The following is a 23,334-nucleotide window of genomic DNA, read 5'->3' as shown; positions in this document are numbered from 1 at the left end:
AATTTTTTCTTCTACGACATTTTTATGGAACTGTTTCGTCGAACTAGATGTCCAAGTAGTTTACTTTTCTTTCTCTCTATCGTTTTAAGCGATATCCTTTTTCCTGCAATTTTTTCTAGTATTTGTTCATTAGATTTTCTTTCGGCATATGGTGTTTTTGTGGCTGTTCTCCATAACCAAATCTCTGTTGCCTGTATTATTTTTCTTTTTCTGTTTCCCCAGAGTCCATCCTTCGTAACTATAGCTTAAAATGCTTCAAATAAATCTCACGACAAATTTCTTCCTTGTCTCTGTGTTAAGGTGGTTGTTTAATAATAAGTTACTCTTTTTTCTGAATGCGTGTTTCGTTATTGCACTTTTCCTATTGATACAAACTTTCATTTCCTTGCATCATTGAGAGCCTGGCTTTCATGTCAGAGATATGGAGATGATTCAACAACTGCATCGGATCCAGATGCCTGTTTGTATTTAGCCAATGAGAAACAACTTGTCCGCCATATAAAAAATAATCACAGCCCACAGGTTTCTTTTCGCAAGGGACAGACTATGGAGTTTAGCTTATAATATTGCAGTGCAGCTCAACTAAAACATAAATTTAATGCTGAAGAAGAAAAAGCATGTAAAGACTGGTTACAGTTTTTCTTGTGTAGACATCCTGAACTGTCTGTGTAGAAACCTGAAATAATTTTCTCTACACAACTTACCTATAACAAGTAGTTCAACAAAAACATATTAAAATTATTGGGGATTCTTGTAATACGATTTCCTCTTTGTTTTTAACGTATTTTATCGGCTGGCCGTCTATCCTTTGCGTGTCTAGCTATTAGATACACAGGTGAAACAGCCATGTGTTACATAGTTCAAAATCAATTGATAGTTCATTTGAAACTTGTTCTAATTTTTCTGAACAAAATCATTGTTTGTTTTCTATGAATATATGAAGCAATATCTGTAAATTTTCCGGTTCTCCTGTGTATTGGGTTTCGATATTGGCATTTGAAAAAATCATGGCCATCTAGCCATGCTTTACCGTAAGGTAATAGAGTGTTAAATCATATCTTTTCTGCCTATCTTCTTAAGAGTGCTATTAATGCTCCCTCAGATTTACCGACATTTGGGTGGCAGATTTTTAATCTAGATCTGTCTCTTTATCGTCAGGAATTGGCAAGCAAAACTAAGTACAACGGACACAAATTTAGACACGTTAGTTCTGTGAAACACCGGGTCTAGCTTTGATAATGACCTCAGATAGGCGCTGGAGAAACTCTCTAATTTCGCCAGGTGTGCCTTACCCAGCTGAAACTGAAGCTACCAAACTGAGAGTTGTCGACTGCTACGTTTTAACTGCAGTTGCTAGAAATTGTCTGTATGATTAAGATCGGCCCGTTTAGCGACCCAGTCGTGGAATTATAGCGTGCCTGAGTGTTCATCGAATCCGCAACGTATGACTGCAGCCCTGTGAACACGTCCGTTGCCATCCTGGAAGACGGGACTATCCACAGAGCTTTGATCATAAAGACGTAGACGAAACTGTGATTCTTGGTTCTGATTTATGGGGGGCAGACAAATTAAAGCAGAATATCTGCCAAAACAGGACCATCGAATCGTTCTATTTAAAAGTGATCATGACACTTATTAAGACTTTATCCCACTAGGAGACGAGATGACCAATTCGTGTTTCGTAGAACGCGGTCGGTCGCCGAGGGATCCTCATCTGCACCCATACTCGCACTTCCTGATCCGACTTATTTTTCTTCATGTCGCCAAAGATGTTAAAATTAAACCGTGAAAGATGCGGGATGTACGGAGGATGCTACTGCGTTACTCAAACAAATCGCTGAAGCGTATCCTTTGTCTGAGTGACAGATGAGGAGCGGGCGTTCTCGCGCAGCTGGAAGGATCCGTCTCACAGCATTCCGAGTTCCCGAGGGCAAACGGCAGAGCCAACAGTGGAAATATTCCACGTCTCCCCCACCAAAGAAGTCCCTAGCTGTACACACAAGTTCCGGTAAGGCCATGATGACCTCTTCTTCGACTGCAGGGGCACTCTGCTCGTCGAGTTCCTCGAGCGTGGAACTACGATCAGCTCGCAGTGCTATGAAGACACTTTGGAGAAACTGCGACGCCCCGTGAAAGCCCCAAGACGCCCGGGAATGCTGTTGGACAGAATCACCCTGTTGCATGACAACGTTCGCCCCCACACTGCCAAACAGGCGAAAGCTCCACAAAATTTCGGGAAAACTGCCGGATGTTTGTAACTTCCTCCCACAATATTTCGGCGCAGTGTTTTCTGGCCATCTTCAGGTGATACCGACGAAAACATATTGTGGAACAATATGTACGCCGGGCAAGTTTTAAATCTCATATCAGGCGAAGGCTACTTACACTTCAGCGATTTGGTTGGGAAACACAGAAACAACCTGGAACGTTATTTCTATTTTGAACTGCAATTTCCGTAACCTTTAATGTAAAGGGAGTGGAAGAACTTGACCCATACAGTGACCATTTCATTTCAACATATTTATTTGCATCATAGATAAATCATTAAGAGAATTACAATCATAAATCAGATAATAATTTTTATAAGAAACGCCATTCAGGAAAACTTTACAAACTGCCTGTTATATAAAACTACAAATGAATTAATCTCTTTAATAACATTTTTAAAAAAACCGCCACTTGGGTCAAGTTAATCATTTAAAATAAACTTTACATCAAATAACCAAGAAATCAATTATTATTTTCACATTGGCCGGCCAGGGTGGCCGAGCGTTTCTAGGCGCTACAATCTGGAACCGCGCGACCGCTACGCTCGCAGGTTCGAATCCTGCCTCGGGCATGGGTGTGTGTGTGATGTCCATAGGTTAGTTAGGTTTAAGTAGTTCTAAGTTCTAGGGGACTGATGACCACAGATGTTAAGTCCCATAGTGCTCAGAGCCATTTGAACCATTTTTTTCACATAGATTGAAAACCGTCCCTCCCGGGCGAGATATTACCAAACAACTTTACAAGGTTATAGACAGTTTGATCATTAATAACCCAGTTATTTATTTCCCCATCAAAATTGACATACGCCACTAAAGCTGAATTGCACCGCAATTTTAGAAAACGGTTTCAATTAAGACACATTCTTCTAGAAATCCCTCAAAAGTCTTAAGACAAATATTTAAAACATTTAACCCCGGCAACCTTGCAGAGCCACCACAAGTTTTAGAAAATTGCAGTTTGTACGATAACTGAGGCCCGAGATCGTGAGGCCGCGACTTTGCCACGAACGGTGGAGGCAACTGAGTACTTATCTTCGAATTAAGATGTTTGTACTTCCACCCCGTTCAGAACACCGAAATTGGAACCGAACAGCACACGAGAGCTCAGGCGAAGTCCACCGCCCGTACGCCCGCTAGTAAATTAAAAGGGAAGGCTCTGCACTTCGGTGGCCCACTGCTTCCGATCTCTGAAACATAAATCAGAAGCGACAACAGGGAAGCAAACAACCTTTCCTTCACCTTAATACTCAAACTTATACAGAAAACTACTTCGATAAAATTGACAATAATAAAATTAATTTCATTCCTTTAAGCAGAACCACGTACACGAATGATGCAAACAGAACTGGCTCATTAAAACCCAAGCATCACATGGAGCACCTTATGTCGGCCTGTAAGGTACCGCACGGCAATCTTTAGACACGGAATACAGATCGTTCGGTACGGCTGCGCACACGTATCAATGTTTTAGACACTTGCCAGCTGAAGTAAGAACAATACTATTAAGAAGCGAAGCACGCACTTAATAAGAGGCATGAAATATCACATCACAGTCCTTGCAACGCTTTGCTGTCTCAAGAGCAATCATCATTAAATTTCACTAATCGTTGGTAGGACTTGAATTACTTAACTTGATGCCAGCTGTTGGATCGATGTGGCGAAGACACCAGACGTTGCTTAGTCCAATAGTAACAGCGTGTTCCTTCACGGAAGCGAGCACATGCATAGCTTCACGAGGCTGGCAAGAAGCCACAGCGACCCCAGTACGATCAAGTGCTAACTGCCGTCCGTACTCAGGCACACCGTGCTCGCTGTCGTCTCTCCAACGTTTCGCTAATACGTGCACTTCCGTGGGCCGTGCCCAACGTTGCTGTCCCTTTCCACTCCGTACTGCCCCTTATATCCTGAGACGGCCCAGGCTCCAAAGACAAACTTCTGCCAGAGGGAATCGATAGTGCCTAATCAAAGATAGCTCTGGCACCATTCTCGTCACGGTTCACACTCTCTGTACAGTCCGGGTTTTTCACCGTGTGATTTTCACGCCTTTGGCGACCCGAAGAAAGACAGACGGATGTGGAAGTGCAAGCGTGGGAGCGATTGTGGATCCGTCAGCTGCCGAGGGCGTTCCAACAAACAGGAATTGTCCGCTCGTGTCCCAGTGAGATAAATGTTTTAACGTGTGTGGTGATTACTTTTGGACCGAACCATTCCTTAGTCCCGTTGTGGCGGGTGTTCGGTTTTCACTTGACTGCCTTTTATATATGCTGTACATGTTCACTGTAACCTGATTGAATAGGTTCAAGTAATGGTACGAACACCACCACCATAACATCACAGAACCATTTCCTGCCTCTATTGCACCATTCACGGACTGTGTTAAACGCCTCTGTGTGCCGCCAGTGCACTCGACGCCATGAATCCTTTGGAAAGAGACCAGATAGCGACTGGCCGGACCGACTGCTCTCTTCTAGTCAGCTACTGTCCAGTTTATTTGTGTTTGTCCCGTTCAAGACGTGCGGCCTACAGCTCCTCAGTGAGCAATTTTACGAGGTGCCCGACTTCATGCCGGCCGGGGTGGCCGAGCGGTTCTAGGCGCTACAGTCTGGAACCGCGCGACCGCTACGATCGCAGGTTCGAATCCTGCCTCGGGCATGGATGTGTGTGATGTCCTTAGGTTAGTTAGGTTTAAGTAGTTCTAGGGAACTGATGACCTCAGCAGTTAAGTCCCATAGTGCTCAGAGCCATTTGAACCATTTGAACCCGACTTCATACGTCCATTACGTGCAGTTCCCTTCGCAGTATTCATGTGGATACTTGCTGAGATATACCTGCATTCACCCACAGTAGCAATTCCTGTCGGGTTTGCAACTAATATCTGGTATATAATTCTATTTCAAGTTGCTAATTAATTCACACTGGATAATAGGAATTAAGTTATCGTATGACGAGCATGGTTCCGTTCATACATTTTTCCAATTACATATCGTTCAGAGATACAGGTATCCACAACCTTCCTTCTGGTTCGCAGCCAGTATGGTGCACCGTATACAGTGTGTTCGCATTTCGCAGCTAGAGCGACTTCCACTGCAATTAATGACATACGCCAGAACAAGTGCGCCACAAAATTCTTTTTTTTTTCTGAATACATGTGAGTGCATTTACGTGTGTCAGATCTGTTTTGCAAAGAAGTTTCATTAATGTACACTACAAAGGGAGCTAACATAAAAGAGACAGAATGCTGTATCAGCGATAAACTGTTGTGCTAAAATGTCAAGTTCACCAAATAAATCGCGAGAGCAGTAGTAGGAGGAACACGTTCCGTTGCCCCGTGAAAGTAACTCAGCAGATTTTATGTTCGAATTTTAGGGGCTTGCCTGGGGTTGGTTGAGCGGCGTTTCCCAGCTACGCGGTTTTCGATTGGCAAGTGCCCTTGGCATCGTTCCAAACTCCTGTACTGCTGGCTCTACCGCCAATGTGATGGACGCTTCAGGACAACCTGCACTGGCGTTATCTCTCCTCCGCCAATGTTTAACCCGCTAATCCTCTAATTGCTCAATAATTCAGTTTCTAAATGTCAACAAATTCGGCTACAGTGTGAAGTTGAAGCAATGCAGAAGATGATAAAGAGATTTATTCGTTGTATTGTTAGTATTAAGTCCAAATGTTTCGAATAGCCTCTCCTGTGGAAAATACAGAATATATAACCAAAGATTTATGTGAGCCGTTAGTGTAGCTGCAAAGAGCAATGAAAATCGTCTAACATACATGAAACCAATAATGGACGATTCTTACGATATGAGTACTCGTTTGTAGGAGATGTTCAGCGCAGTGTACAATAATTATAAAACTCCCTTCCGCTAGAGATACAATGACCTGTAGTCGATAATCAAATAATCTGGAGTCGCCAATCAGATTCGATCGACTAAAAAGTGCTCTGTAAATCACGGCAGGAAAAACTTAGAAATCATATTCACATTTCACAACAATTTTTATGGAACAATTATATGTTTTGCTGCATGTTAAAACTTTAGAAAAATAGAATGAAAGTAATGGGAGTCATAATTAAATACCCGTGACTATGAAAAGAAAAAAAACAGCTGATAATAAGCCATTCAAACATGTTTCTCATTGAAACTTCCTGGCCGATTAAAACTGTGTTCAGGACCGAGACTCGAACTCGGGAACTTTGCTTTTCGCGGGCAAGTGCTCAACTGAACTGATTTTTTAAAATCTCACTTCGTTCATGATTGCTGGTTGCGGACATCCCCTGACACCCGTTGAAGTTGATTGCCGATCCATTCACTCAGTGTTTTTATTACACAGAGCAGCTATAACTCTGACTGAACACGCTGAGCTACCGTGCTGGCATCGAGTGAGCTACCCAAGTACAACTCACGGCCCGTCTTCACTGCTTCAAGGTAGGAGACGAGGTACTGGCAGAATTGAAGCGGTGAGGACGGGTCGTGACTCGTGCTTGTGTAGCTCAGTCGCTAGAGCACTTGCCTGAGAAAGGCAAAGGTACCGAATTTGAGTCTCGGTCCGGCACACAGTTTTAATCTGGTAGGAAGTTTCATCTCAGCGCACACTCCGCTGCAGAGTGAGAATCTCATTCTGGAAAGGTTTCTCACTGCCGCTACTTAAGCTTGAGTAACAACCATGATGACTAAACAAAGATGTAACCAGAATGAGATTTTCACTCTGCAGCGGAGTGTGCGCTGATATGAAACTTCCTGGCAGATTATAACTGTGTGCCCGACCGAGACTCGATCTCGGGACCTTTGCCTTTCGCGGGCAAGTGCTCTACCAACCGAGCTACCGAAGCACGACTCACGCCCGGTCCTCACAGCTTTACTTCTGCCAGTACCTCGTCTCCTACCTTCCAAACTTTACAGAAGCTCTCCTGCGAACCTTGCAGAACTAGCACTCCTGAAAGAAAGGATATTGCGGTGACATGGCTTAGCCACAGCCTGGGGGATGTTTCCAGAATGAGATTTTCACTCTGCAGCGGAGTGTGCGCTGATATGAAACTTCCTGGCAGATTAAAACTGTGTGCCCGACCGAGACTCGAACTCGGGACCTTTGCCTTTCGCGGACAAGTGCTCTACCAACCGAGCTACCGAAGCACGACTCACGCCCGGTCCTCACAGCTTTACTTCTGCCAGTATCTCGTCTCCTACCTTCCAAACTTTACAGAAGCTCTCCTGCGAACCATGCAGAACTAGCACTCCTGAAAGAAAGGATATTGTGGAGACATGGCTTAGCCACAGCCTGGGGGATGTTTCCAGAATGAGATTTCCACTCTGCAGCAGAGTGTGCGCTGATATGAAACTTCCTGGTAGATTAAAACTGTGTGCCCGACCGAGACTCGAACTCGGGACCTTTGCCTTTCGCGGGCAAGTGCTCTACCAACCGAGCTACCGAAGAAGTAAAGCTGTGAGGACCGGGCGTGAGTCGTGCTTCGGTAGCTCGGTTGGTAGAGCACTTGCCCGCGAAAGGCAAAGGTCCCGAGTTCGAGTCTCGGTCGGGCACACATTTTTAATCTGCCAGGAAGTTTCAAAGATGTAACCAGTTTTCTCCAATGTGTGGAATAATTAATTGAATGATGAAAGTGAAAACAAGAATATAAACTCGATTGTAATTTTGCGGAACCAGTACGTGGGTAATGGCCGAGAAACACGAAATCCATACAGGGACGGAATAGATAAAATTTATTACAGCGTAAAATAATAACTAAAGTAGTAGTAGTAGTAGTAGATAACAAAGTTTTTAACGTTAATGGAAAAATGAAATATGGCAAATGGGAGCTGAAGGAGTGAGTAAATGGTGTGGGAAATATGGTAAAGAACGAAAGGCGGTCACGTTTACAAACCCTTGCCTCGAAAGAGTATGGGAAAACGTAGAAAAAGATGGGAACGATGGGAGCAGAAACGCAGAACATGTTCTAAAATTCAAACAGAAAAAAAATGTTATGAATAAACAAGGACAGAAACTATCTTTTTCAAAATCACCACCTCCACCTTCACCTTCTGCTGCGTTGTATATGGTGAGGCAGCTAAATAGGTTACCCCAAATACATCCGAAACGACCACATTGCAAATTGTTATAGGTTTGGAATGGAACTGTGTAAGGTTTTTTTCTTGGCAACTGAAAGAGCCTCCGAAGAACCGTACATGTGTGGAACTCAATCAAACAATAACAAGATAACTGCTCAGCAAACCACTTAAAACTCTTACACTTTCATCTTCCATAAACGAACTTGAGTATTCGTGACTCAATTGTGGCTTTTAAGCTTCTACAGTCGCTGTATCTTCCGTATGTTATTCTGCATTGACTTATTTTATTCCACTGCTCGATTCTTTTACTGGAATACGCTTTTCTGTGGCCACTGGTCACTTCATCAGAGAATACCTACTTCATCGCACTGTGTCATTAATTTTCACCGTATCATTTCATCGCATACTCATGTTCGGAGTATTTGTAAACAACTCGGTAAGCTTTTCAAAATTTTATTTCTAAATAATGGTATAAACGTAATGTAGTCCAGCTGATATCTTCCTGCGTCTCTTGCTCTTGCCCCTCTCAAGTGATATTGGAAAAGAAACCGCTGCAACCATTTGAAATCTTTGACAGACCACCTACCGTCCTCCTTAATCACTTTCTCCCATCGCTTATTCTACAGCAGCCCTTCCTTCGAGTCCCTCTCACATAATACCTTTGTAATCACCTAGTAGTGTCAAATGTTCACCCTACTTCACTTACTTTATCCATGTTTTGACTGTTTCAAACAGAGTTATGAAAAAATCTGGTTCTTAAAGGGACTCTTTTGTGAAGGAGTGTTTCAGTGCGTAGTGAAGTGTTTGTCATTTACACTTCCGTAGTTGATAGATGTGAAGCACAAAGCAAAATGTACTACCAGCAGTGCTTGATATACGCAGATGGATTTTGTTTCTCCGCAATGTTTCTTTGCATGAGGTAGCCTGTATGCTGTCCAGAGCAAGTTCTCCCCCCCCCCTCTCTCTCTCTTTTTTTATATATGCCCTCTAACTCCATTGTTAGCGGTGAAGAAAAAATTGACAATTCTACAATCTTTGTGAATTGTACACCTAAAACGGTTCGAGTAGCATCTCCTTTGGGGTACAATTCCTGAGAGAATGCCACCTATCTATGCTCTACGCATTTCGCGTCCGTGAGTTATGCAGTCAATTCTATTAAATTAAATCGTCATCGTGCAGTGTCTCAGCAACGTGGGCAATTTTGTGACACTAGGCACTGTACTATATCGAAATCGTACATGTTATGGTCAAAAATATCCAGATACCCTGTGTGACGCGGAACTGACCGCTCGATGCCACGAGAGTCTAGACCGCCAGTTTCAAAGGAGATGGGGAATATTGTCAGCAGAGAAGCAATAACAGCAGAGGGAGTACGTCAGGAGCGCTCAGTGGAATAGTCATCGGATGTCACCCTGGGGCACAGCAACGCGTGGGCGTGAAAATCACTGGGGGTTATGTGGCCTTAAATCCCTAACAGTACTTAATTCGGCGCTCAGTTCATCACAATGCAAAACACACAAAAAATTATCTGAAACTTTGAATTTCACCAACTTTACAATAAAGGGCTCAAAAAACATTACACAAAAAGGACCCATATCAGTAAAAGGCGAACGAGGTAACACGCAGTAATAAATCTTATCCCAAAACACAAAGGCTAAAATCTATCCAACCAAACTAACACTACACAGGCAATTAATGAGAGAGTGAAAATCAGCAATGATTACACCACCCCAGTTAACTTCTGCTGGGCACAATAATGAGAGGCCGGCCGGAGTGGCCGAGCGGTTCTAGGAACTTCAGACTGGAACCGCGCGACCGCTACGGTCGCAGGTTCGAATCCTGCCCCGGACATGGATGTGTGTGATGTCCTTAGGCTAGTTAGGTTTAAGTGGTTCTAAGTTCTAGGGGATTGATGACCTCAGATGTTAAGTCCCATAGTTCTCAGAGCCATTTGAACAATTTTCAACAATAATGAGAACAACAAAGCAGTGAATGCCAACAACAAGGAGAGATTAACATTTCAGTGGACACAACAACAGTAAAATAAAACATTCCATGTTAAATACACTAGGCCCAACATTGGCCTCACTGTAGTCTAAATTGTAATCAGTTGTTAACATGATACGGCCAAGCCAATCATATTCGTCTGAACTGCATGACTATACTGATCACAACCGGAACTATTTCCACTGACTGTCACAGCTACAAAGGCACTGCAGTTGACAACACTAGGCTGCTGTTCGGCGTGCTATCACCGCATTCGTGAAGCCAGCACCGTTCACTGCTCCAGATCGGAACGATGCCCTGTGTTGTCAGAAGGTCAGCGCCAGATTCGACTGCAAGTCCACCGGGCTGCCTCGCTGCATTGCTCACTGCTTCCTGCTCCGCTATGCCCGCTGATTGCTCTCCCTGGAAGGTGGTAACTGTGTTGCCTTCTAGCTAACTGTCTTTTACTGTCCCTGCTCTGTCGAGATTCCACTCTCCTGGCAGAGGCTTCTACACCCCACATCACGGGGCTGCAGACGCGGACAACTCCCTGCGCCAGCCACGCCGGGACATAAACTTGTGCTTGATCAGTATGCCATGCATAGCCCAGCCTCACTACCCACGGTCACAGTGGGCCAAACCTCTTCAAAACGGATACAAAATCCTACAAAACTGTGTTCTTTCTAGATTCTTTGGGTCGCTCATTAGGAATCCTATGTCGAAATTACAAAATTCGAAATGGTGGAACTAATTTGGCGGAACAAAACTTAGAAGTTTACCAGATTCGAGTGATACTTAGAGTATAAAGTATTTTGAGACCACTGATAACCAATCGGAAGTCGAAATTGCCATATTCAAACTTTTTATTCGATATTTTAGATTTTTTGATCGAAATCACTGTCACATTCGTCGCTTGTATCATTATTGCAGTGAGAAGGATCGCAGTCTGGTTGTCGATTAGGAGATGGTCCGAAAAGCAGATCTTTTACCTCATGAGGCAACTTGTTAAGTTTTTCAGTAGTCATTTTATGGACTCTCGACCTGGATGGATACAGAGATGCCAGAATCCAATGAAATACGACACTAATCGCTGTCTCAAGGGAATATTTAGGTGTAAAATCTACTCGATACTGCCGGGTACCCTTATTCCGAGCGTTCTGCACATGTTCAGATAACCGACCATCGAGCAACGGAGCAGCTTCGATTACGGCATATCCGTATATCAAAACTATGTGGACAGATGTCGTCATCGAGCATTAGTGCAGAATATTGTCAGTCTGGTGAAGCTGACAACCGACTTTCGAGAAGTATACAATTTTTCAGAGTTCTTGATAGATATATTTTAATTCCAGTGTTCTCTCTACAAAATTTGAGTTGTTCTGCAGTATTCCAAGAACAAAAAAGTAAACAATATTACAAAGGGAAATTTTTATTTTGTAAAAAAAAAACAGTTTACAATTTTACGAAAAAGTTTATGATCGCAATTCCGAGTAGCTCCCAAGAATTCTGCAGAAAATCCTAATTACATTTTTTGTGTAGATAATAATTTATGAGATAACGGCAATAACGAGGGACCCATTTTTACCGTCGCACGGTAGAAAATTGACCGTCCACTAAAAACGTGGAGATATGTGCACGCAGATATATTTGAACTCCTTAAATATACTATTAAGGTAGCAGCAGAGCCATTTACGAAAGTGGACCTACACAGTGGAAATTTTGTAGCCAACATGTTCGTATAATATCGACAGTAATTTAGTTTTAAGCTGATATACGTCATTACTCATGTTAAAAGTGTCATAAACGTACCTTCTGGAGGGCTACTCATCTCATTTTATCCCAACAATTAAGGACAGTTGTCATATCTAAAACAGGCCACACAAACAATACACTATGTGATCAAAAGTAGCGTCCCAAAAAACATACGTTTTTCATATTGTGCTGCCACATACTGCCATGTACTCCACATCGGCAACCTCAGAAACCATTAGGCATCGTGAGAGAGCAGAATGGCGCGTTCCGCGGAACTCACGGACTTCGAACAAGGTCAGGTGATTGGATGTCACTTGTGTCATACGTCTGTACGCGATATTTCCACAGTCCTAAACATCCCTAGGTCCACTGTTTCCGATGTGATAGTGAAGTGGAAACGTGAAGGGACACGTACAGCACAAAAGTGTACAGGTCGACCTCGTCTGTTGACTGACACAGACCACCGACAGTTGAAGAGAGTCGTTAAGTGTAATATCCAGACATCTATCAAGACCATCTCACAGGAATTCCAAACTGCATCAGGATCCACTGAACGTACTATGACAGTTAAGCGGGAGGAGAGAAAACGTGGATTTCATGGTCGAGCAGCTGCTCATAAGCCACATACCACGCCGGTAAATGCCAAACGACGCCTCACTTGGTGTAAGGAGCGTACACGTTGGACTGTTGAACACTGGAAAAACGTTGTGTGGAGTCACGAATCACGGTACACAACGAGGCGATCTGATGGCAGGTTGTGGTTATGGCGAATGCCCAGTGAACGTCATCTGGCAGCGTGCGTCGCGCCAACAATAAAATTCGGAGGCGGTGGTGTTATGGTGTGGTCATGTTTTTCATGGAGGGGGTTCAAATGGCTCCAAGCACTATGGGACTTAACATCTGAGGTCATCAGTCCCCTAGACTTAGAACTACTTAAACCTAACTAACCTAAGGACATCACACACATCCATGACCGAGGCAGGATTCGAACCTGCGACTGTAGCAGCAGCACGGTTCCGGACTGAGGGGCCTAGAACCGCTCGGCCACAGCGGCCGGCCATGGACGGGGCTTGCACCCCTTGTTGTTTTGATTGGATCTGTCACATCGCATGCCTATACTGATGTTTTAAGCAGCTTCTTGCTTCCCACTGTTGAGGAGCAATCTTTCAACACGATCGAGCACCTGTTAATAACGCACGGCCTGTGGAAGACTGGTTACACGTCAATAACACCCCTGTAATGGACTGGCCTGCACACAGTCCTGACCTGACTGGTGGGCCAACTCCATATTGAATTCCAGCATTACCGATGGAGGGCGCCATGAACTTGTAAGACATTTTCTGCCAGGTGTTCGTACACTTTTGGTCACATAGTATATCTGACAATTACGTCGTTATCCGATTCACTGTTTACCGTCAACTCTCACGGCACTTATCATGTCGATTTGAGACTGGAATGACACCGCAGCATTGGGCAAGTACGCAGGAGTGCAATCTACACAAGATTTCGAGGCGCTATAGTCTCAATGGTCACCTCTTTTTCAACTCTGTCCAGTTCCTGAATCGAGTTGGCCCAGTATGCGGCGATCTTCCCTGGCCTCTAGTTTCATGTTGCCGGCTCACTTTCGTACGCTGGACTACTCCTTGCTGTGACACCACGCCGCTCCACACCTCCCTGTGGCACTCCAAACGTCAGTTTTGCTGTAACAGACACTCTCTGCTGTGGTGGAATGCAATACCTGTGCTGATGCCAAAAGCCAAGCTAGGCAGGAATGGGACTGTGCTCTGAGCCACAAATTCACTGCACAACCTGAGTAACAAATTCATCAGGGATATTTCAGTCGTTGCAAAGTTGCCGAAGCTGACTGATCGAGATGTGATTGTGAAACGAAAACGCGAAAGATCAACGTAGCTAAACTAAGACCATGCAGACGTCATGTTCTGGTGGACAGATTACGGTTGATTATTGAAGATGGTGGTTTTAAAAGTCTCACGAAAACAGCGGAAGGAATCCCTCGTGAGTTACGAAGTGCTACCAGCAACCCAGCAAGCGCAATAACTGTGCATAACGAGTTTAAAACAATCCGGTGCAATAGTAGCGTAGATCCTCATAAGCAAGAGAAACTTAAAGGTTAAGGTTGCGTAAAGAGTGATGCCACTTGACGGTGAATGATCGGAAACGAGTGAACTGAAATGATGTAACACTCTCTGCCATTCCGATGAAAAGGTTTGGAATTGGCGAATGCCTGGAAAACATCACAAGTCATCACTTGCAGTGTGAACAGTGAAGCACCGAGTAGGTAGTGTTTCAGTATGGGAGTGTTTTCCGTGCTTAGTACGAGGTCATCTTATTCCGCTTAAGATAACCTTAAATACTGAGAGATATGAACACATTTTACACCATAGTGTTCTGTGTACAGTAGAGGAACAGCTCCGTTACCATTGTTGTTTGCCTCTGCATGGCAATGAACCATGTCACAAAGCAGCATCTGTGAGGCAATGGCTTGTGGACCATAACGTTCCTGAAATGGACTGACCTGTCCAGATGCCCGGCCTGAACCCAATGGGACACCTATGGGATGAGTTAGAAAGTGAGATTCACTCTAGATACCAGCGTCTAACGTCACTACCTTCTCTAGTTTCGTCTCTAGAGGAGATTCCTCCACAGACATTCCGACATCTCACTGAAAGTGTCTCCAGAGGAGTTCATGCTGTCATAAATTCGAAGAGTGGTCACGCCCCATATTAATGTACACTAATAGATGAAATATCTTATTCTAGTCCAGTGGTCTGTACGCACATATACGACGGAAGCAGCAGAACTATTGCAGTCTTCGTCGAATAACGGTTCTTTAAATTCACCCAATAAAGTTTCGTTAGAGTATTGTCGACTTTCTTCCAAAGACTACATAATCTGCCAGCATATCTGTAATGCTTTCATATCAGTTTCGATCCTAGCAGCTTGCCTCTGAATTGCTTGGGTGTCTCCCACAAGACCTGTTCGATGAAAAGGTGCAACTTAAAAAAACTTTCGTGTGTAATACCAAGACCTACTGATAATATAAACGTAATAAAACTTAGAAAGCAAATGTTCGGAACGATTGTCGTCTAACAACACAAAATCTTTGTAGCAATATAAGTATATGACAACTGTGTACTAAAATAATTTAATTATGTAAGAGTGTTTTATCTTTGACAGCAGTAATCCAGAGTGACTGTATATTATTGTATTTTTAATGTTGACACCGCATAGGAGTTACGCCATATAGGTCGCTGCAACAGTTTTATGTCGCTTGATAATGATCGTTTCTGTCGGTACAGGTAGCGAACAAGGGTTTATTGCAGTTCATGATGAGACATAAAATGACTTTGAAACAAATATCTACACGCTCTTGTACACGTAGAAACTGAAACGCTGGAGCACTACTCTAGAACAAAGCCCAACAGCATAGAAGCGGTTTCTTTGAAAATGATCAGCACGTTCCCAGAACCCTCCCAACAAGTCTGTCTCTAATGCACCTCCACTGTTAAAGATCTTTCGTGTTCTTTCGATTTAATATTGCTTCGCACTAATACCTGTATACATACTGCCTGACAGAAAAGGTGAGTTACGCAAAAGGGAAGGAGGAAATGAAAGTTCACGAATTGAAAAAGCACGTGACGTTATCTCAGTGATTACAAAATCGAGTCAAACTTACAAAAAACTGAACAATATGAGTCCCTTTATGAGTATGAGCTGCACTCACTGTGATCTGAATGCATACATCGCTTCGGATGGAAAGACTTTGTATCCTCTCCTGAGGCGAACAGGCCCATAACTGTTGTAGCTGGTTCTTGTAATCGTGATACTGGCACTGGGACGCAGATCACCACTGGGCTGGTCCTGTTGGGGACGGATCTGGGGATCCTGCTGGCCACGGGAATTCTTCAGCATCATGCAGACAGTTCACACAGCCCCGTGTTGTGTTCTGACGAGAACTGTCTTTTTGAAAAATGGCACTACAATACTCTTGCACGAAAAGTAACACATTAGGACACAGGATGTCCGTGACGTACCGTTGCACCGTCAGAAATCTTTCAGTCACCACCAGCCGTGGCATGAGGTCTTGCTCGATGGTTCTCTACACAGTTACGCCGGATGTAATACCCCTGTGCCTCTCGAAAACATAGCGGAAATGGGGCTTCATAACACGTAGGCGCCGCACTCGCCGACGATTGTCATGCAGGGTGGTACAAAATCGTGATTCATCGCTGAAAAAACTTCAGTCATATGCTGTTCATGCTTCCGAGTAACGCACCAATGCAAACGCAGCCATTTATGTTGCGGTGTTAATGGGAGCCTTCGCCTGGGACGGTAATTCCCTAGCCCGGTTGCTGCTAGTCTCAAACCAATGGTGTGAGACGGCACAGAATGTTGCAAAGAATCCGTTACTTATTCTCGGATGGAAGTGCAGATGTGACAGCGTTACGATGTGCTTGTTGCACAGTACTCCTCCGCGTACTTGAACAAATAACAGACGGATACAACACAGACATAGCAATGGGAGCTGTGTCCCTAGATATCGAAGAGGCCGTCGATAGTCGCTGGTACAACGGCCTCATCAGCAGACTGCGACGCTGGCCTCCCTGACAGACTCGTACGCCTCATAACCTCATATCACACGAACAGAAGTTTCAACGCTGACACTCAGGACAAACAATCAATACGACATGGTATTCAAGCAGGAGTAGCCCTAGGCAGCTTATCCTCTACATAAATGATATCCCCACAACACAAAACACGATGATTGCCATCTACGCAAATGACACTTCCGGGACTGGAAATCATCAAACATTGACTCACGACTACGGACAGTACTCATAATTGTTGACATCTGGTTGGAGAAGTAGCGTATAAAAGTAAACGTCGACAAGTGAGAGGCTTCTCTGTTTACCCATGCAGAGCGAGCCAACTGCGCAAACACTAACTCTGCTGACAGATAACACTACGCATACGCCCAACACAATGACCAGCCAGAAAATTATGACTACTGAACCAGCAGCGTCACTTAGCGAGAATTACTCCCAGTCAGATATATGCATCAGCGAGTGTGCCGCCAGTGTATAGGATGGGACAGGCGCGCCATCAGTCTGAGTTTGATCGAGGGCAGATTGTGACGGCCCAGGAGCTCGGCACGAGCGTTTCGGAAACTGCACGACATGTCGGATGTTCGAGGAGTGCTGTGGTGAGTGTCTTCACCACTTGGCGAAACCACCTCCAGGCGTCGTGGTGTTGGGCGGCCACCCCTCATCACAAATGTCAGACATCGTAGGCTGGCAGACTGGTAAAACAGGACAGGCGGGGAACTGTGCTGGCAGAACTAACAAAAATGGTTCAAATGGCTCTAAGCACTATGGGACTTAAAATCGGAGGCCATCAGTCCCCTAGACAGAACCACTGAAACCTAACTAACCTAAGGACATCACACACATCCATGCCCAAAGCACGATTCAAACTTGCGACCGTGGCAGCAGCGCAGTTCAGGACTGAGCGCCTATAACCGCTCGGCCACATCGGCCGGCGCAGAACTAACAACGCTGGGCAGAGTACAAGCGTGTCTAAAGACAGAGTGCACCGAACCCTCCCAACGATGGGCCTACGCGGCCGACCCATGCATGTGCCAACGTTAACACAACGAAATCGGTAACTAATACTGAAATGGGCACAAGACCATCGGCGCTGGACGGTAGCGCAGCGGCAGAGCGTTGCCTGGTCTGATGAATACCGATATCTTCTTCATCGTGTCGATGGGAGGGCGCGAACCCGTCGTCAGGGGAACAGCTGCTTGTCAGCTGTGCTTCGGGATGGAGACAAGCTGGCTGCTGCTCCATTGTGCTCAGGGGAACACTCAAGTGGGTAGTCATGGTCATGTGGAGCTCGTGCAAGGCTCCATGACGGTCAGGAAATACCCCACACTCGTTAAAGATAACATATACCCTTTCATAACGATCGTTTCTCCTGACGGCAGTGGCATTTTTCAACAAGATAAGAGGCCCTGTCAAAAATCCAGGAGTGCGATGGACTTGTCCGAGGAACACAGTGGCGAATTCCAATTGATGTGCTGGCCCCCCAACTTACCAGACCTGAACCTGATATAACACATCTGGGATGTTACTGAAATGGCGCCAGAGCTCATGTTCCCCCACCCCTCCCACCCCACCCCCCACCTTACCCCGCCCACTCACCCTTCCCCGGAATTTACGGGAATTAGGTGTCTCGTTACGGGAATTAGGTGTCATCTTGCTCCAGCGACCTCATTGCCTCAGTGCCACGACACGTCGCCGTTGCAGGTGGACATACCGGCTAATAGGTAGGTGGTCATATGTTCTGGATGATCAGTGTGCGTTTCCGTGAAAAAGTCAGATACGTCGGTGTCTGGATGGTCGGAAATTCACGTAGGGCAACCACATACAATACGTCGTCAACAAAGAGTGTGCGAGGCTCAAGCAGCTCAACAGTCAAAGCACACTAAATAGGAGGGCGTCGAGATCTATATGCGTAACACTTACCAGACCCCTGATGACATGCGCAGCTCCAGTCAGAGGCTAAGCAACTCCACCACGTCTGTGCGATCTGCAGGCCATTAAGAACAAAGTGCTACGAGTCATACGCACACCACCACGAAACACACGCACCGCAGACTTACATAATGAATACCACTTCGATACTCTCGTGGAGGCATTAAAAAAACACGCACGAGGACTGCACAGGAGCCTTTATCCCGAATCGGGGGAACTATGATCACAACACAAGTGGAAGCATAACAGCCAAAAAACACTTTTCCATAGCGAAAATTAACCACTCATTGAAGGCTACATCGTTGAACCCCTGTGTTATAGCAAACCTGTCACCGCCCGGTGTCTCATAAAGCTAACCACACAGCTTAACCAGGAAAACCGGCCAGACAAGGCACAAGCAAACCCCACACAACTCCACGCAACGAGCTGCCAATTTTATAGTCAAACCGACACTCAGATGACGACATGGTATCTCAGAGGTACGTTGACACTACAGCTTGTCCAGCTACACCTCCACACTAATATATCGTAGGACTCTACGATAAACGGTCACTATTGGCAGAATGCCGCCAATAGCCCTATTACCTACCCAGATTGTAGCAAAGTTTACTTTCTCATAGCATTTCCATGGCACTCTTTTTCCCTGTGCCCTTAAAACCGCTACCCTTCAATCGCTTTCTGCCTACTAGGTGAGACCGTATTGTGGGTGATCGTGTACAGACGTACAGACATCATCAAAGACCCGGACGCTGTGAAGCCTACATTTGAATACTAATCATTTTGCACAGCTGACCGTGGAACTTTTGTAGTGGTCACCATCCTAGTGCGGAAGTGGAGGGGCTTCATTTCTCTTTCTCTGTGTTACATATAAAGCTGCACTATACATCGATCTTCCCTTGTGATAGCCAGACATGGTTGGCTGGAACCTTGACGACGAGTATGTCTGCCTGCCCTCACTCCCATGAAGTCCAACGGTAGGCCACTCTTAGATCAAAAATGGCTCTGAGCACTATGGGACTTAACATCTATGGTCATCAGTCCCCTAGAACTTAGAACTACTTAAACCTAACTAACCTAAGGACAGCACACTACACCCAGCCATCACGAGGCAGAGAAAATCCCTGACCCCGCCGGGAATCGAACCCCGGAACCCGGGCGTGGGAAGCGAGAACGCTACCGTACGACCACGAGATGCGTGCCACTCTTAGATCAAAATGCCCCACGAATCTGGTTCTCACATAACGGAAGCCCACTGTGAGCCTTCTGTCAAACTCTATCAAGAAACGTTAAAGCTGTCTCACATAGCTACAGGAAATCTTACATCCCTTCACTGTAATCACTCAACATATGACACCGTTCACGCCCCTTACGTTCAACATAACAATAAATACGAACGACACTAATACACTCTGGTGGCCGTTCTTCCTGCCACGGAGAATTGCAGCTTCAACAATGTGCATCCTGCCGACGGTGTGTAAGTGTACGAAATTATATTGACATCCGACCACGTCTGCTGTGTGGTTCACGCTATCTGCCATGCAGTACAGTTAAACCCCGTAACAGAATCGAATACAAATAGGTTCTTGCGGGTCGTTGTGGCCGAGCGGTTCTAGGCGCTTCGGTCCGGAACCGCGCTGCTGCTATGGTCGCAGGTTCGAATCCTCCCTCGGGCATGGATGTGTGATGTCCTTAGGTTAGTTAGTTTTAAGTAGTTCTAAGTCTAGGGGACTGATGACCTCAGATGTTAAGTCCCATAGTGCTTAGAGCCATTTGAACCATTTGAAATCGGTTCTTCCTCTATTGTTTGCATTATCTTCGTTTTATTCACCCTCATTCCACCTTGTCGTTCTCCATTTCCTTATTGCGTGTGTGCGTTAACGAACAAGCAAATGACGTAAAGTACCACAATTTTTACGTTACTCACTACAAGTTAGAAACTATTTTTGTGTATGACGTACGAATTTTGTGGATATGAAATAATTTCCATCTTCAGACAACATGAGAACCATGGCAGTGCAGTGCTAAAGAAAACTCACAAATGCCATTAACAGTGCTGCATGTTGTTGTTTCAGACGCAACGGAGGCCAACCTGACGTGCTACCAGTGCGTGCGGCAGGACTATGAAGAATGTGGCAACGACACGCTGCTGCCGTGTCCGCCGACCAAGGACCGCTGCGTCACGCACATCGCCAAGGACAGTGAGTACCGGCCCTTCTCCATCTCTGGTGGCTGACATATTTCACCCCTTTAGCACTTGTTTCCTCTATAGTTCAACTCTATATCGAAAAATCAATGAAGGAATTAAGAGAAAGTTTCGTAAGTGGGATTAAATGTCAACGTGAAAGGATATTGATAATAAGATTTGTTGGTGTAATTGCTGTCTTCAGTACAAATGAGGAAAAATTACGGAACTTGTTGAACAGAATGAATAAAAAAATAATATGGGCTGGGAGTTAGCCAAAGAAACACTTAAGTTGAAATGGCTCTAAGCACTATGGGGAAACACTTAAATATTGAGGAGTAACAGAAATGAAATAAGCGATAAGTATAACGCTAAAATTGAGAATCGTTAAGGGAATCACGTAGAAAATCGTGTAGTTGATGAAGCGGAGAAAAGAAATTCTGTTAAGTTGGAAGAAAAATAATGAACGACTAATGAAACAAGCAGAATATAAGAGACATATTACCTTATAAAAAGACAGCATTACACGCTGGAAAAGTAGTCTGCTTGTCTGAAACCCAGGCCTTAATTTGAGGGAGAAATGACCGAGAATGTACGCCCGGTGCAAAGCAGTGCGTAGAAGTGAATCGTGGACTGTGCAGAAAACAATACAGAATAATCGCAGCGTTTGAGAAGCGGTACCACAGAAGTAGGCTGCAAATTAAGTCGACTGGTAAGATAAGAGATGAGGCATATTTGCACAGAACCGCCGAGCAGAGGAACATGTGGCGAACGCTGACAAAAAAAGTGTCACGTTTACAGTACATTAGCTCAGCCATCAGAAGATATCTTCCGTAGTACCAAAGGACCTGCAAATGGGGGAAATCATAGAGGAAGGCAGAGATTGGAATGCGTCCAACAAATAATTGGGGAAATGGGTACAAGTGCAATTCTGAGATAAAAAGGTTGGTACAGCAAAAGAAACTGTGGTGGTCCCCATAGAAGCAATAAAAACACAATAAAACGTACATAAACATACAAATAAAGTAAATAAATAAATAAATAAATAAACACGCTGTATAACAAGTTAGCGCGCGAGCGGCTGACCTGTTTACGCAATGTCAACAATTAGGGCACCAAATTATAAATAAAACACTGCATACAATCAGAGCTGTTATTTAACATTTATGGAATATTTCATCGGTACTTAGAGAACCAGAGACCTATTGAAATCTGTAACATAGATGTTCCACAGTAACATTTGTTTTACAGCAGTAAGCCGACTTTCTGCGTTGTAGCCCATCCTCAGACAACTTAAGACTAAACATATAGTCCACACAATGTCAGCTTTACAGAGATATTTTTTAAAAATATAGGCGAAAAATGTTGTGGAAGGGAGAGAGAAGTCAATGAACCGTCCATGGGCAACTGTTATACTATTTACAATAAGCATATTATATGATAGTGAGGCCGTGCGATTCTAGGCGCTTCAGTCTGGAACCGCGTGACCGCTACGGTCGCAGATTCGAATCCTGCATCGGGCATGGATGTGTGTGATGTCCTTAGGTTAGTTAGGTTTAAGTAGTTCTAAGTTCAAGGAGACTGATGACCACAGATGTTAAGTCCCATAGTGCTCAGACCCATTTTTTATGATAGTGAGTAAAATAACTGCCTACTCCTACATTAGCAAGGGCGAATAATGAAACTGTATTTGATCATTAAGGATTAAGTTAGCATACTATGATTGGTGTTTATTGCTAGTCATAATTTCAAGTAATGCAAGTTTTCTGCCTTTATTGTTCTATGGTGAACATCACACTTAATATCATTACAATTACATTCATTCACAGCATGTTCAGCAAAGGTGGAATCTTTCCTTTTAGTCTCCAACTCATCTCACGTTGAATCAGTCTAGCAGTTATATCCCAACTTGGTTGATCTCCATGTAATTTGCCACATATATTGCACGAAATCCTATAAGCTCGGCTTTGTTCAAAGGTTGGATCTTCAATGTTGAACAGAACGTGGGCGACAGTCTTTTTTAATATAGAAATACATTGAGGTGACGAAAGTCTTGGGATAGCAATATGCACATATACAAATCGTGGTAATATAGCGTACACAAGGTAAAAAAGGGCAGTTATTTGACGGAGCTGTCATTTCTATTCAGGTGATCCAAGTGAAAAGATTTGCGATTTGATCGTGGCCTCACGACGGGTTCAAATAGCTCCAATCACTATGGGACTTAACATCTGAAGTTATCAGTCCCCTAGACTTAGAACTACTTAAACCTAACTAACCTAGGCACATCACACACATCCATAACCGAGGCAGGATTCGAAACTGCGACCGTTGCAGCAGCGCGGTTCCGGACTGAAGCAACTAGAACCGCTCGACCACAGCGGCCGGCCCACTCGACGGCAATTAACAGACTTCGAATGCGGAATGGTAGTTGGCGCTAGACGTATGAGACATTCCATTTCGGAAATCGTTATGCAGTTCAGTATTAAGATATTCACAATGTTAAGAGTGTGCCGAAAAAAGCAAATTTCAGGCGG

The 23,334-nt window shown here is 44.5% G+C and overlaps 1 protein-coding gene across 1 annotated transcript in view; it reads left to right on the top strand.

The window, feature by feature from the left end:
* LOC126262567 (uncharacterized) overlaps positions 1–23,334 on the top strand; it is a 392,135-nt gene that overhangs the window by 343,480 nt on the left and 25,321 nt on the right. The window contains exon 2 of the mRNA XM_049959273.1: positions 20,688–20,813. Within this exon, the coding sequence (XP_049815230.1) occupies positions 20,688–20,813 (126 nt within the window). The remainder of the gene's footprint in view (positions 1–20,687; positions 20,814–23,334) is intronic.

The sequence above is a fragment of the Schistocerca nitens genome, chromosome 1 (genome assembly GCF_023898315.1).
Source record: "Schistocerca nitens isolate TAMUIC-IGC-003100 chromosome 1, iqSchNite1.1, whole genome shotgun sequence".
NCBI lineage: Eukaryota > Metazoa > Arthropoda > Insecta > Orthoptera > Acrididae > Schistocerca > Schistocerca nitens.
The sequence above is the reverse complement of the archived record's forward strand: the minus strand, read 5'-3'. Positions and strand labels throughout refer to the sequence as shown.